This window comes from Cyprinus carpio, chromosome A14, assembly GCF_018340385.1.
Source record: "Cyprinus carpio isolate SPL01 chromosome A14, ASM1834038v1, whole genome shotgun sequence".
Lineage (NCBI taxonomy): Eukaryota > Metazoa > Chordata > Actinopteri > Cypriniformes > Cyprinidae > Cyprinus > Cyprinus carpio.
Genome location: NC_056585.1, coordinates 25,122,502 through 25,139,095, shown reverse-complemented (window position 1 = coordinate 25,139,095; position 16,594 = coordinate 25,122,502). Strand labels below are relative to the sequence as shown.

Genomic DNA, 16,594 nt, shown 5'->3' with positions numbered 1-16,594 from the left:
CAGCCATTTACTGTTTTAGTGCATATGTGATGGAATCTGTTGAAAGTGTATTTTTTTCTGTCATTATATTCCCTCTCCATTTTTTCAATCACTTTTCACTGAAATGATACAAGTGAGGTCAAGTATATGTACCTCCCAAGGCATAATGTCTGTCTCTGAAGGGCTGCGATGTGTCGCTGTGTGCAAATGGCTGTACAAACATGAAGGCTGTTTTGATGTTTTTGTGGTGGTTGACATGGGAGGCCATCTCCTTGGGAGGTGAGGGGTCTCCTGCCCTTGAGTGACCTGTGACCCGATTGAGCCATTCTGCACTGATACAGGCTTTCAGCCCTAAGGGAAGGGGGAGAGAGGGGAATAGCATTCATCTGTAAGCCTCAGTCGCAGGCCTTTCTTTTATCTTTGGTATATTCTTTTAGTTGAGAATATGGAAAATGTTCTTAAAGAGAAATATAAGAACGTATAAACCAATTAAACCATCAAGAAATTGTCAAATCACAATAGGATTAGACTGTCTTTTGTGTATGCTTCCTGAATTGCATGTTTAATTCCAGAATATTGGCAATTTCTATTATGATAACTTCATATGTAGTTGTGTAGGCCTACTACATTTACATTTTAAAGAATATAATAAAGATGAGATTGCAGGTGCCTTTCTGAGGGTAGCAGTTTAAAGCTTATGCCGCTGTGATTGAGAACAAAGAAATGTAGTCATAATGTCAATGCAGACATAAATTTTGGAGGAAAAAGCGCTGTACTTTGAAGTGCCTTGCAGATTATTACTTTTGTGAATGAGCCACACGACTCCGCGTGGATGTTTGATGTGCGGTGGAGGTCTGTAAAATGAACTTCTTGAGAGGGTGATAAACATCATGTCTGTGCCCCTTTTTCTCGTTTCAGCTGGCATGCGCCCTTCCCTAAGGCTTTCAGCACGCGCTATTATACTTTTCTATCCCCGACACGTGCAGATACAAGAGCCTTGGCTGGACCTCATGCGGAACTCCCAAATAGAGGATTTAACCTGAACCCCTTCAGAAATCAACTGATCCACATGTACACAACGTGCACAGAATAAAAACTGCCATGAAGCCATTTCAGTTCGCGAAAAAATTCAATATAGTCTAAATAAGGTCCGCAGATAGCCAGAAAATACTTGTATAATTTGTATATAATTCTAGAATATTTTGAATTATATTTGTAATATTTTTTATAATGTTATTATTTGTATCAAATTGTGTAATGAATCAAGGAATTTTCCTACTATCTGAACGCGCAGATTAGCGTAAAAAAATATATATATATATATATTATTTGTATCTATATATATATATATATATATATATATCAAAATATATATATATATATATAAAATGTAATTTAATATACAGTAGGCTATTATAAAAACGGGATTTTACAGTGAAATAGTGTTACCATTTAATTGATGGATAAAATATATATTTAACAAGGCATGCAGTATATAGGTAATATATATTTTTAAAATTTAGGCCTGGTTTCACAGACAGTGCTTAAAGTATAAAGTATTAAGTACTATATATGTATATGTATATGTATATGTGCATGTATATCTATAACTATGTATTTTTGATGCTAATAGAGTTGCTTTAGTGCAATGTGCAGTTTTGGTGAACTTTAAATTAGCATGTGGCCTTAATTATCCACCTGTGTGTTATCATTCATACATTTATGGTAACAAACAGAGTTCAAATATATTTTTCGTTATGTAATTTCATGTAGGCTTCAGATAATAACTTTAATGGCAGCACATGCATTTGTAACAATATTTAAAATGTGCACGTTAGATCTAGATTTTATTTTTGAGATCCTAATGACTAAAACTCATCCAGAAGGTTTGATATAATCAAGATCTGTCGTGTGTAAAAATGTGCATAAGCAGTTTGGTTGACAGATTAGATGACGCTTAGTCTCTGTATCTCCGATCTGTATCCATGCACCTGCTGCATAACCGTTATTTTATGCGCTGTGACCCAGAGAGACGCTTCATTAATGATGTCCATTATGTTGGCAGACACTGCTAGTTTTTTGTGCATAGAGTCACATTATGAAACAAACAAGCAAGCACAGAATATTTTTGTAGAAAACGTTATATTTATTCGTACAAACATGTTTGCACCAGTTATATTTTGAGGTAAATACATAATAGAATAAATCTCTTTATATACAATAAAAATACAATAGCATACGAAAGCAACAGGTTGAATAAATAAAACAAAAAGAAAGTGGTGGGAAAGCAGTCGTGAGTTAGTTAACTGTACTCTTCTACGGATCAGTCAGACAGGAGAGGATTCTTCGGGTCAAAATACATAATGCATAAGGCCAGATCTTTGTCTTGTCCATTCAGTCTATTGTCACAGCGTTGAAACGGAATTTTCACGCTCGTTTTTCTGCTTTATCGCTCTACAAATTGTAATATTGACTTTTCACCTTGGACTGCAAAGGCCAATCTGTCTTGGTTTAAATTATAATTTTCTCTAACAGGCGTTTAAGGTCATGGTCCAAAGAATGCGAAAAGTGCAAAGATATTGGAAAAGGCATCAATATCGGTAACAAAACGTATAAAAATAAAAACATTCTCATCTGTGAACTGTCGTTAAGGCAAACAGTGAATACCTAATGTTGGTACCTCTTGGTTCTATAAGAAAGGTAACAACAAAGTCCTCTGATTTTACACTACATACTTCTGCAGACTCTATACAGACATGAGAATGCTTGAGTCACATTAATAGATGCCAGGTGCGAAGTTGTGGTAGCTGTAAACTACATCGGTCTGCAAATATCCAAAGTCGTCCATGGCTGCAGGGCTGCCCGGGTCTGAATTGCAGTAAGACGGAGATGAAGACGAGGAGGATGCGCCGGATGGCCAGGAGCAAGAGTCACCGCCGGGGCTGGGCGCATCTCCCATGCAGCTTAGTCCGGCGAGCAGCAGCGGAGGCGCATCTCTGGACTTGCTCTGCCGCTGGTCTGCGATCCGGATGGTCTCGGAAAGCGCCCAGATGTAGTTGTGAGCGAAGCGCAGAGTCTCGATTTTGGTCAGCTTCGTGTCGTCGGGAAAGGCAGGCAGAACGCTTCTCAAAGCATCCAAGGCGTCGTTGAGGTTGTGCATTCTGTTCCTCTCGCGGTCGTTGGCCTTCATCCGGCGGTTCTTCTTCACGACGTGCACGGTGGCTTCGTTCCTGGCGCGCCCCCTGCGCCTCTTTTTCTGCTGGAGCTCGGCTGGAGACGCAGGTGGCTTGCCGCAGGAGGACGCGGGGGACGCGGAGTGGAGGCTGCTGCCTGAGTCCTCATCATCCGTGTGCGTAAAGGAGTAGTCACAGCTTGAGGTGTCCATGTCGGAGAAGACAGTCTCCATTGTTGATAACCTGGAGAAATAGCAAAATACAAGTTAGGAATACGCCAAACACAAGCTTAGAAAATCATTCCAAGTTCTCTGAGTGCAGCGCTGAGGATGTTTGGTCCTGCAAATACGCACCTTATGTGCGCTGGGAGATGAAACTGGGTGTTTGAGGTCTTGCTGAATCCTGCAGATAGTTTGTGTTGAAGTTTAAGGCACGCGTCTGTCTTGCTCTTACCCCTCAATCAGCTCGTGTGAGCTTGTGAGCTTGGCACACGACTGGCCTCACCTACCTTATATACTCTGATGAGACAATGGACATACCCCCATCGCTTTGGCATTTTTGTGAAGGATGAATGAATGGTTTGCATCAGGTCTGCCCCGTGCCGCACGACCATCTCATTAGCATAATTTATGCCTGTTGTTTGTTCGCCCTCTGAAGCGTGCCTGTAATCACCGCTGGCCAATCAGAGAGCCGGAGAGCTGGCCAGCCACGCGAGCAGAGCTGTTGCTATCTGTCCAGCATGCACCAAGCCCACTTTAACTTAAATCTCTAGGAAATTGAAAAGAAGAGACATCACGAAGTGGCCCGAGGCTAGAAGACAAGTTTTTTTTCCTTCTCATTTATTGTATTTTGTGCGCTAAGCAAATCATAGCACATTACAGTGGTAGGCTATTTTATGAAGATATACACAATTGTTTTGGATTGATGCAAGATTGGAAATGTGACTTGTTAAGAACTTTTCAGCACATTTTCATTCTACACACTGTGTATAAAACAAGGTCAACGTGGTATCTGTTATTTTTAGTAGCCTATATTTCGATGTACAGACTGTGTGGTTTGCAGGACGTTGGGGATTTTAAGTGTACTTGAATGTTACCTAACCGTTTATGTCATTAAATTATGTTAATATACCAACCTATTCGACTTATTCTGTATATGTACAGAATAGAAGAAAGGTCAATAATGTAAAACCGCATGATGGCTAAAGTTTATCAGAATTTGCCTCTCTGCACAGAGCATAGTTTTACCCACACAAATAAAATAATGCTAACTAAACAATATAACACGAAACACAAAATATGTACATAATTTCCAACGCACGCAAGAACAGAAATGTAAAATTCAAGTGAATTGCGCAAAGCGTTCTGAAACATTAAATGTTCATTCGTTTTACTAAAAAACAAAAACCATAAGCCATATTTTATCATAAAAGTATGCAATGCTTTAATGCATAATTTTTACTTCTAAACTTCTTTTTCCATATTTCACATTAAAATATTTTTTATAATACAATATTATTAATTAACATATGTTAAGCTAAGTTATATTATTCTCCCGTAACATAAGGTTTTATGGTGTATTTCACTTTATTCCGCCCTGCCTGCAGCGCGCATCTTGAGTTATAACTCACAAGGTGAAAGACGCAGTTCAATCAAACTGCTCCACTGTGTCCAGTCCCTTAAGTTTTATTTAAAGACATCTTTATGAGACAACCATACAATTGTTCATTAATTATTCAATTTATTCAATTGCAAGCAGCTCGCCCCTCTTTGGAAAAAAAAGAAAAAGAAAATGAAGGGGCACTATTTAGGAATAGTTTGGGGAGAGGCCTGCGGCGCCTTTCTCCGTGCGGTATTATGGCGATAGGGGCACAGTCATTTATAAATAATTACACAATGTTTAGAGTCTTCAGGCATGTATGATATATCAAAGCGATTATAAGGCGAATTGTTCCATTGTGCGCCTCTCCTCTCTCTTCTTTTCAGCTCTATACGGCTTGTCCCCCGTCCAAATTCTGCGCCTCTGTGCTTTTGTCACTCATTTTTCTCGGCCTGCGACACTCCAATAGCATTATTCTTATTCAAATAGTCCCAGCGTGAACAAAAACACCCCGCTTCTGAGGTACGTTTGTGCTTTCGCTGGCATGAAGTGAAGCACAAGTGGACTAGACGCATAAGTTTAGATGCATAAACTTATATGGCTCATAAAGACGTAGTGACCTTTCTTGGAGTCATTGGAACGTGTTTTGAATATAGAATAAACAATAGACGATATTTAAATATTCATTTTTATTCAGATATTTATATTTGTTATATATTAGCGTGCTCCTGCTCGTCCTGTTTACGCTTTTATGGCGAATGCATTGGTTTTAAAGCCCCTCTGATGGAGGTCCAGACTGGGGTGATGGGGGAGATCGATTTTACTATTACAACACCAACATGTCAGTAATAACTTCAAAGAGGGAAAACAGCTTGAATGACTATTTTGCTTCCAGTCAGACTCAGAGCATTAGCGATCTGGTCTGGACCTGGCACTTATTGCTCTTATAAAGTCATAAAAAAGTTATTGTTTTACAATGTTACTTAACATTACTTATTTCCACAAAAGTGATGGATGTGTCAGGGTTTTTTCTCCCTAGAAAGGGGGCGGTGGGGAGGAAGAAAGGTTTTGCCCACAGCTGAGAGATGTTGCCAAGGAGATTTTGACAGGATTAGGCACAAGTGCACGAGACCCGATTGCATTTCAATAGCAGAAACACGTGAGAAAATGAAACAACTGAATTACTTAAAGAGAGTCTAATCTGGACCCCGAAACAATCGTGCACACTGCACATTTTAAAAAGAAAGCAACGCAACGCACGTGATTGACGGTCTGCTGCGAGTAAACTGAAATATGCGAGCTGAATAGAACTGATATTTCAATGCACAATACACAATGGCTATTGCAACATTAAAAAGAGAGCAGCATTAAAACGCGAAAGATTTGCATGGCAGGTGTGGAAAGGTGCATTGCTCTTGTTCGACCTGTGGCCTCATACTGCGCTTTTGGAGTGGCATGTGACGTGTGAGGCACAGAACTCCCTTTATTCTCCGGGAGAATGGACTTTTAATTTATTTTATATCTATTTATGCAATTCGAATTAAAATTCAATTTTGCATTTGGCCCAGCATTAATCCCCGGGTATTAACGCGATTACTGTTCGCAAAAGATCTTTGAGTCAGAAAGTCTGATAGAAGTTTTCACATGGTAATCCCCGGAATAATCCTTTCCCCTGGCGCTGCGGCAGGATCGGGGCCAGAGGACCTTTTCTCCTTCTTCAGAATTCAAGCAGGGCAGAATAGGGCCATTACTTTTCAATGATAATTAATTCCTTACTCCAGTGCTTCAATTGAACGGGGATACCACACCCCAAATAAGAAAATCACCCCCACGGCCTCGAGAAGGCCTTCAGAGACTGAAAATAAATTCTAGGGTTACAGTGTTTAAAGACACTCCCTGTTCTAAAAGTCTTGGAACTTTAATCAAATCAAATCTCCACTTTATCCGTTTTTTTTTTCATTAACTGCATTACATTTTGTGTTGCACTAATTTTGCATTCTTTCTTTCTTTCTTTCTTTCTTTCTTTCTTTCTTTCTTTCTTTCTTTCTTTCTTTCTTTCTTTCTTTCTTTTCTTTCTGTTTTGTGCTGTATTTACAAGCAAAATTCAATATTTGCCATATTTTGTAAAGAATCTCAAAATAAATATGTGGTGTTTTATAATATTATTAATTATTTTACAAATTCATTCTTTGTTTTTTTTTTACTTTTATTAAACAACAATAACATTATATTATATAACATTATTTGATATTGTATTATCAATGTACAAAAGGAATATTTGTATTTTTAATCAATTTAAAATAAAAACATTTATTAAACAACAACAACATTATTATATTAAATTATTTTATATTGTATTATTAATTTACAAAAGGAATATTTTTATTTTATTATTTAATTTTAATTATTTAATTTAAAATATTATTAGTAATATCATTTCATACATTTAGCATTATTATTTTAGATATTTTAGATATGTCCTGTGTCTGAAATGCATTTATGATGACAACTAAAAGCTGCATTTCATAAACATTACACTCCTATATTTAAATGTATCTAAATGAATTTGTTTGCCAAATATACCTGCAATGCAATTTTTTGTGTATATTTACAAAATCTCAGAACAGGTGCTATTATCAAAATGCAATGGAATCTCATTACAAGGGGTGTGAATGTAAATTTTCGTCTCTCTTTGTGAGTCAGACACATAATGTACCAGTTCGTGAACCTAGTACTATCAATCAGATGTCCAAGTCTAAATACAAACCCTACGGTGGGGCATTCACTTGTCTTTGTGTGTTTGTGCAAGTGCATAATTTACCTCTAGTTTACCCAGCATCAGAGCTAACAATGAGAGCTGTGTCTCTAAAGACTTTATATTTGAAAGTAACCAGGGCAACTCTTTGGTAAAATGAGAAGAAGCTTTGCACAAGCTACATCACCATAAAAGGGAGGAAGTATACAGCGCTTCCCTGACTAATGATAAGTTCATACAGCAGACCTCACCAGACTGTTCCATGCATTTGACTTTTCGCTTAGTAGACCGACTGTCTTTCTTTTTTTGCAACAGATATTATTCATCAACACATATCCATTTGCTGATGAAAAATGCGTCATGTGTATTTCTGTTTCTAGATGTAATGCCCCCTGAAACACAGGTTGAGTTGATGGCATCACTTGTAGGTGTTCAAATCAGCCATATGGTTTTGAGTGCAATAACTTGAATCTCTCGCCAACAATGGAGTAATTGAGAAGGGAAAGAAGTCTGAGCTTGACTCGACAAAGCTGCAAAAACTCCTTCTTTCACTCTAATGAAGCTGTTGTCTGGAGATTCTGTGTGGGGTTGGGAGGGTGGTGGTGGACGTGATTTGTCATACAATCTGAATCTTTAGGAGGGCCGGAGAAAGACCTCCTCTCCATATGTCTGCTTATTTTGCATCTGAAAGCTACCTTTGGCGAGAGCAGGGGGAGAGGGGGAAGGAAAAGTAGTGTGCTGAAGCTCAGGAACAGGGCTTTCTGAAAGCACTCAGATCAACACTGGAGAAACAGGGCTTTGCTCTCAGAAAACAAAAGTGCCACAAGAGAAATTATTTCAAAACAGTGATCGAAATAAACAACAACAGTGGTAGGTTTGCTTACAAATGTTCAGCTTCTTCCACTTGATTGTAAAAAAAAATAAAAAATAAATAAAATGGTGACATCTAAGTGGTTTTATTCATGTCAAAAATGTTATTTAATATCAACCTAAATACACCAACAAAACTACATTTTATGGGTTAAATCAAGTAGAAATATTTTCTTAAGGTATCAGTTGCAGGTCACCACTTTTTTTACAGTGTATAATATTTCCTTTGTATAAATCATTCACAGAAAATCAAGAAAAAATGCAAAAGAAAAAAACTGTATAGGAGTTATGCATTATGTATTTGTTTCCTTTGAAGGCAAAACTTCTGTGTTGCAGAAAGTGATTGAATTAATTAATTATAATAATATATTTTATATATTTATTCATGCATTTGTTTACTTGGAAAGCGGAATTTACTATACATTTAAAATTTGTGATGCATTTATAAAAGTATTAATTACAATTTTATAATTATACAGTGGTTTGAAAAATTGTTGGCCCTGATTTCTTATCTTTTTTGCATGCTTGTCACACTTTAATGTTTCAGATCATCAAACAAATTTAAATATTAGTCAAAGATAACACAAGTGAGCACAACATGCAGTTTTTAAATGCATGGCTTTTTCACACAGGGTCATGTAGTTTTGGATTTTGTTTTCCCTTAATAATAAAAACCTTCATTTAAAAACTGCATGTTGTGTTCACTTGTGTTATCTTGTACTAATATTTAAATTTGTTTGATGATCTGAATCATTAAAGTGTGACAAACATGCAAAAAAAATAAGAAATCAGGAAGGGGGGCAACAATTTTTCACACCACTGTATATTTCATAAAGTAATATATTTCATGTATGTATGCATTAATTTATTTATTTGGTGTCCTTTGAAAGCAGAATTTATGTGTTGCAGAAAGTGATTAAATTAATTAATTTTAATAATAATAAATTAAAATAAAGCATTTTATTCATTTATTGTGTATGCATATAAATTTGTTTTAGAAATCATTATACATTAACAATGATTTGTTGATGTCTTTATAGTATTTATAAAGGTTACAATTTTACATATTTCAAAATTTTTATTTAGTTAGTTCTTATTTTGTTTCCTTTGAAACCAGAATTTACTTCTGTGTTTTTGATAAAAATATATTTAGTAAAATAATGTATTTTGTTTGAAAGCAGAATTTACTTCTGTGTTTTTGATAAAAAATATATTTAGTAAAATAATGTATTTTGTTCATTTATTATTTATGCATATGTAGCTGTTTGGTTCTTTTAAAAGCAGAATTAACTTGTTTTGCAGAAAGTGATTAAATACAATGTGAGTGTTGTTCTTCAGCCATAAACTTAAATATAATATGCCAAACTACATTTAATAGCCAAAAATACCTTAAATGACAATGAAGAGACTGTTGCTGTAACTTGAAGTAACCTAGAGAAAATAGCAATTTCAATGCTACAATTCACAGCACAGTTGTTGTATTCCTTTGCACTGGAATGATAACGGATACTCAGTCAATACAGCTTCACGGAAAACAGGTGCAATATCCCATCCCATGCAGACCTCTTTCTGATTTTGTTTTTCAGCATGGTCTTGTGCTTTTATGTACCACTAATATGTGATAGCTTGGCCAGAATGACTTTATATCTGTCAAATATTTTCTCTGCAGTATGTTTGGATTAGATTTGCACTTCAAAGCACCAACTTGAAACTGATGAATTGCTATATAAGTTGATCTATAGGAATGGCAAAATTCCACAGAAATAGAAGGAGGGACTATAAAGACTTTGATTAAATGAAGGCACCGTATCCACAGCATGAAGGCCATGAACTTGTGACTGTGAGGACATCTGTAAGCCTTTTATAATATCAAGGTTAATGCGATGAGTGCCAGCTCCCTGCAAGAATGTGGCACGGACAAAATGAAGAAGTCCCCGAGGACCATCTTCGATTTGGCCTATGCATGATGCAAACCCCATCCAGCATGCTCAGATATTCGTGGACATCTGTCCATGCTCATCAACATGCATGGCTTTAGTCCTCGGCTATCTGACCTGCAGTCTGATCTATAGCACTCCACTGCATTTGCTTTTATTTGCTTGTGAAAAGAAGCTTTTAAAACGTGCTATTAATGCTAAACAGCAACACAACTGAAAGGATACGTTTCAGAGATATTTTTCTGGATTTCCATTTAAGCTTTATTTGTTACTTAACATTTAGTGCAAGGGACCTATTTCACACATCACATATTTCATTGCTGGCTTATTATGTAAGGTATTGTTACAATGATATGTTTGTTTATTGATTTTTTTTCTTTCTTAATCACAGTTTTCTTAATGTCAGTCTTTTTAGTTTTGTTCTTAGCAAACCTACTCAAACGAAGCCAACTATTAGTATTTCTTAATTTAATAAGGAATCTATAGCCTGACATGGCAAAATGAAGAACATGAAAAGCCAGTAATGTGTTGCTTGGCACAATTTCTGCACTAGTTTCACTTTGGGAGAGAATTAACTCAAGCTTATGGGTAAATATATATAATTTATTTTAACATCTTTGGATTCAACAGCACTGTAACTGCGCTTTGTGTCTTCATAGCAAGCATACATATTAAAACCAGACACTAAAATGCTTGTCCCGTTAGAAGAGCTTCAAAGATCCTACAAAGGCAGCACATTGCGTAACGTCGGAATTGCAGTGACCTCTTGTTGTTTGTAGCGTTAGTAGATATTAAAAGATCCTACAAAGAATATTACTCACACTGTTTTTGCAATTATTCTACATTGAGTAAAAATCTAAATAAATAAATAAATAAATAAATAAAAAGTTTTGCTGTGAGACCTAACAAATTATATGGGACATAAAATTAACCTAGCATGAACAGAATCTAATTTTAAACACATAAAACTGATTTTAAATAACAAAACCATAATATTCATTTGTGTCCCATGTAGTGTGAACCCTCTTGTAGTGTGATATTAATTAAAATGTAAAAAAAAATTGTGCAATGTAGAATAGAATAAAATGTATGGACTGATGGATTGAAATATTCATTAAAGCTGTGACACGCAGGAAGTAGCCTAACATCCATTGGGTCATTTATACAGCATTACAGAAAGGCATTTAAATAAACATTTAAAAAATATTTATTTCTACAAAATCACATAATTCGGGTTTTTTAAAATGTATTTTCCAAATTTTGAATAGATAAAATAACTATTTAACAAAAACAAAACAAATAAAATAAAATAATAAATAGCTGTTTTATAAAATAAATAGCTCAAGAGTCTGTTTGACTCGAGGCTGGACATTTTTTTTATGAGAACTATATTGTGGATGACTTTTAATTTGAAAAGTCTCCCGGAAATACTATTGTAGCTGCGTTCGTGCTTTTGAGTGGCGGCGCCTGAACACGCAAAAATAAACACTTGCTGCTTTTTAAATTTAAAATCAATACTTTTGGAAGCTCATACCTCTTTAGAGATGTTTTATCACGTAAGTTCCTAACTGTTTCGGTTTTACGTGTAAAATGTACGTCAGTGTTAAGTATTTCATATATTCGGCTCGTGTTTGTTCTCTGGATGTACTAAAGCTAGCTAAAAGTAGTCAAATATTGCCATTTTAGATTGATGTATATTATCCTTATTTGTCAGATTCAAGATACGTAAATTAATAAATTTTTCGATGAATAGATGTTATGAATGTCCCATAATATTTTCTGTATTTATTGTTGTTTTCTCAATAATAAACCATCACAATAGATCTCTCTGGAGCACGAGATTCTCCTGCATCCACGATACTTTGGACCGAACCTGCTGAACACAGTCAAACAGAAGCTGTTCACTGAGGTGGAGGGAACATGTACAGGAAAGTAAGTTCGCCAGAAAGTTAGAGATCTGACTTTATTTTCACTGAATATTATGAAATATGGATCTCTAACGTCTGTTGTTTTTTCACAGGTATGGCTTTGTTATTGCAGTAACCACGATCGATAATATTGGAGCGGGTGTTATCCAGCCTGGCAGGGGTTTTGTGCTGTATCCCGTCAAATACAAAGCCATCGTGTTCCGTCCCTTTAAGGGAGAAGTTGTAGATGCTGTTGTCACTCAGGTTAACAAAGTACGGGTCCATTTTATCTTCTGTTAGTGCTCTTATTTTCATTCTAAGTTCATGGAGACAGATCACAACATTCAAGAGCCTTTGTATGAAGAAGTGTCTTGCTCAGTGATCATTTATATGGTTTTGCGAAATCTCATTGTCCCTGCGACGGATCTTTAAGACCTCAATACAATGTTTTTCTCTCTTTATTTTCCCAGGTTGGACTCTTTACAGAAATTGGCCCCATGTCCTGTTTCATCTCTCGTCATGTAGGTTTTCTGTGGATATATATGTATATAAATATAAAATTGTGTAAGTCATAGTCATTGACGCTTGTAGTTGTCGTTTATCTGTGTTTCTGTAATATCTAGTCTATTCCGTCTGAGATGGAGTTTGACCCAAACTCAAATCCTCCATGCTATAAGACAGTCGATGAGGTAAGACTCAGTAAATCACTTTAGGGATTGTTTTATTGAAGGAAATCCTCATCTGCAGAAATATAGACGTTTCAGTTTGCTTTCTTCAACAGGACATTGTGATCCAGCAAGATGATGAAATTCGACTGAAGATTGTGGGAACTCGAGTGGATAAGAATGATATTGTAAGTCCCTGTCACTTTTGTTGAATATGCTAAATAATATTTCTATTTGTATAAATATATATTTAAGGTTTTTAAGTATTCGATTTGTTTCTTTTTATTAGTTTGATTATATTTATTTTGTTTGTCTATGTTACAGACAGTTGAAGGTCAAAATTAGTTTCAGTGCAGCTTCAGCTCTGCATTTAACCCATCCGAAGTGCACACACACAGAGCAGTGAACACACACACACACTGTGAACACACACCCGGAGCAGTGGGCAGCCATTTTATGCTGCGGCGCCCGGGGAGCAGTTGGGGGTTCGGTGCCTTGCTCAAGGGCACCTAAGTCATGGTATTGAAGGTGGAGAGAGAACTGTACATGCACTCCCCCCACCCACAATTCCTGCCGGCCCGAGACTCGAACTCACAACCCTTCGATTGGGAGTCCGACTCTCTAACCATTAGGCCACGACTTCCTGACGTTTGCCATTGGATCTCTCATGGATGACTACCTGGGTATGTATATCTTGTAATGAAAACATCTGTCACAGCTGTGTTTACAGTCGAACTCTTGCAGTTAGCCGTGCCATACCTTTGATATTTACTTATAATTTATACTAACTATTGTTCATGTAGTTATTGAAATAACCAAAATATATAAAAACGGATTCATTTCAGTGTTGTTTTCAATTACTTATTTATTCTTTTGTCTTATTTCTTTGTGCTGTCCAACTATTGTCTGAGAGACTATTATTCTCCTTCTTCTAGGTCTTGTGAGCTGATTCTTCTACCAAGAATATGGGAAACATGAAATGCTGTGGTGATGCTAAATAGTTTGTATATACTGTAATTATGTACTGTAATGTCTTTTTTCTTTCTTTTTTTTTATTGTCATTTTTATCCCCATGTTAGTATATCCATAGTTTTCCCATGGCAACAGTTCAATTGTGTAACAGCATCAAGTCACATGGGAACAAAATGTAGCTCAGCAGTGGCTCTATGTGATGAAAAGACTTTGAACTGTTTAATTTAAAGTGAGGCAGCAGAGAAAAGGGTAAATATCATCAGTTGGGCTCTTCTGAAAGATCCTGTGAGCAAAACCAGTTCACAAGCATGTTATTAGAAGGTAAAAGTAATCATTCATCACATTGCTTTTAGAGTTATCCATCTCTTTATTATATAAGGTCATTTTTAAGCTATTTTTGTTAATGCCAGCCGGTCTGTACTTGAATATATTTCTCTTTTGTAATACAGCACTCTCAAAATTTTGAAACATGTCTTTGTCTGGTTTTCTAGTTTTAGTTATTGCTTGTTCTGAGATCCTTTTGTAAGAAAAGCTTAATACATAGTACACAGTGTGCATTGCTGATTTTTGCTAATATTTTGATATTGGTACCTAAAAAAAAAGATCACTGCAACGGCTTTGGCAGCAAAATGTTTGTAATTGAAACTTTGCAGAAAATGTACTCATCATCAGGCTTTTCAAGATGTAGATGTTTCTTCATGGGAGCATTATATCACTTGCTCACCAATGGATGCTCTGCAGTGAATGGGTGCCGTCAAAATGACAGTCCAAACAGCTGATAAAAACATCACAATAATCCACAAGTAATCCACACCACTCCAGTCCATCAGTTAACATCTTGTGAAGTGAAAAGCTGCGTGTTTGTAAGAAACAAATCCGTCAAGAAGATGTTTTTAAGTTCAAATCTTCACTTCTGGCCAAAATATGACTCCATAATTCATAATTCTTCCAGTTACAAACTCATCCACTGTACATCTTGGATGGTCTGAGGGTGAGTTTAATTTTTTGGGTGATATCTCTATAATTTTATATGTAAGTATTTTACATTTTTATATTTTCCCCCCTAAAGTTCAACCTTTTATTGATGATCAAAATTGCGACACCCCACCCCCCACATATAATCCTTCCCTATATACCATATATAAGTCCATTACAAATAAAGCATGTTAATCTTCAAAATTGCTAACGAGAAAGTCATAGGCTGTTTTGAGACTGAACATAAATTGTGGTCTTCTGCGAAGGCCTTTATAAATATCAGAGCAACTGCATTTCCCTTAAATAGGAATTTATTTTATTATTATTATTATTATTATTATTTAACACTTGCTTAGTGAATACAAAAGTGAAAAAACTCCTGTTACAGGAGATAGACAAGGATTTAATATAGTTCTTAATATCTTCTTGAAAGTGAGAATAATTTGGGGTAACTTTCATAGTCTTGCATTAAATATTTTTTTTCAGCAAAATAATGAGGTTGCAAAGAAAGTAAACATTTTCATATTGCTTCTCAAAAGTGAAAAATCCAAACAAAACATTTTTAAAGTAAAGACTAAAGTCTTAATGTATGAAGTATACAATGAACTGTCTTGCCAGAGTTTTCTTGTGTGAACACAATGCCAAAAAAGATGCAAGACAGTTTGATTGTGAGTCACAGAAAGTACAGTTCACATTTATACTTTAGTTTTTTTATAATTTAGTGTTTTGACACGGTTAGTGTTTTTGAATGATATTAATGTTGATTAAGCTTAAAATAAATCTCTTTAACCAGATTTACCAATAAGAAAAAGCACATACTTTTTGTATTGAAGAAATGATTGATCATTACAATAATTTTTTTAACAAGTTCAAATACACAAGAAAGAAGAACAATCTTAATCTGTAAAACAGCATTTGAGAGAAGAGACAAAAAATAACTAACTCAATAACTAATTAAATAAAAAAGTAACAATAAATACATTAACACATACATATAAACAATTAAGCAAGAGTTCAAATTTGTTCCTTAGGACAAAATCAAGGACTACAGTACAGTGGGGGAACTCAGGGGCGTTGCACAAGATCCCATGCCCTATGCATAGGCAGTTCTGATGGGCCCCCATGACCCCCCCCAATGAAAATATCCAGGTAAAATAAAATATATTCCAGACTTTTCAAGGGCCCTCTCTTCCTTTGGGGACCTGGTAATCAGTAATGGTTTTACCCCCAGTCCGACACCCCTGGGGGAACTATACAAGAGAAAAATTCTTCCATGAAATCTGTATAACAGTATATCATTCTCTATTGTTATTAATTTACATTAGAGACTTTTTCAAAGATTCCATTTCTAATAAAAATAAATTACATTTTGGTATGCATTTCGCAATTTTTTTGTTTATGAATGTAATATTTACCTTGCAAAATGTAAAAATTAATGATATACTCAGTCATTTTGCTTTTGTGTGAATAAGTGCAAATGACATAATCAACATTTCTTTGAACAAATAAAAACGCACTAACATCAGACCAAAATCTAAATACAAATCACAATTATACATACATACATATATATATATATATATATAAAAGAGACTAGTCTTCCTCATGTGCGTCAAACAAAATGCAATTATTGTCAATGTCCATGAATTTAGAAAGAGCTACTACAAATGGGTGAATTTGTTTTATTTTTATTTATTTATTTTATTTCAAGTTTTTTGAAATGTACCCATTTAACCTTATTCAAAATACAAAATTTGTAAGG

At 35.4% G+C, this 16,594-nt stretch overlaps 2 protein-coding genes across 2 annotated transcripts; one reads left to right on the top strand and one right to left on the bottom strand.

Moving 5' to 3' along the window:
- Window positions 1-1,730: 1,730 nt before the first annotated feature.
- neurog1 (neurogenin 1) lies at window positions 1,731-3,730 on the bottom strand. Its single transcript, XM_019064548.2, has 2 exons — window positions 3,506-3,730; window positions 1,731-3,395 (listed from the first exon to the last, which is right to left on the bottom strand). Exon 2 carries the CDS (start codon window positions 3,383-3,385, stop codon window positions 2,756-2,758), a length of 630 nt encoding a protein of 209 aa, XP_018920093.1. The 5' UTR covers window positions 3,386-3,395; window positions 3,506-3,730; the 3' UTR covers window positions 1,731-2,755.
- Window positions 3,731-11,721: 7,991 nt separating this feature from the next.
- On the top strand, window positions 11,722-14,327 carry polr2g (RNA polymerase II subunit G). The gene is made up of 8 exons (XM_042770338.1): window positions 11,722-11,869; window positions 12,136-12,245; window positions 12,334-12,493; window positions 12,691-12,741; window positions 12,844-12,909; window positions 13,002-13,073; window positions 13,535-13,568; window positions 13,821-14,327. The coding sequence occupies exons 1-8, from the start codon at window positions 11,858-11,860 to the stop codon at window positions 13,832-13,834; spliced, it is 519 nt and encodes a 172-aa protein (XP_042626272.1). The 5' UTR covers window positions 11,722-11,857; the 3' UTR covers window positions 13,835-14,327.
- Window positions 14,328-16,594: the final 2,267 nt, after the last annotated feature.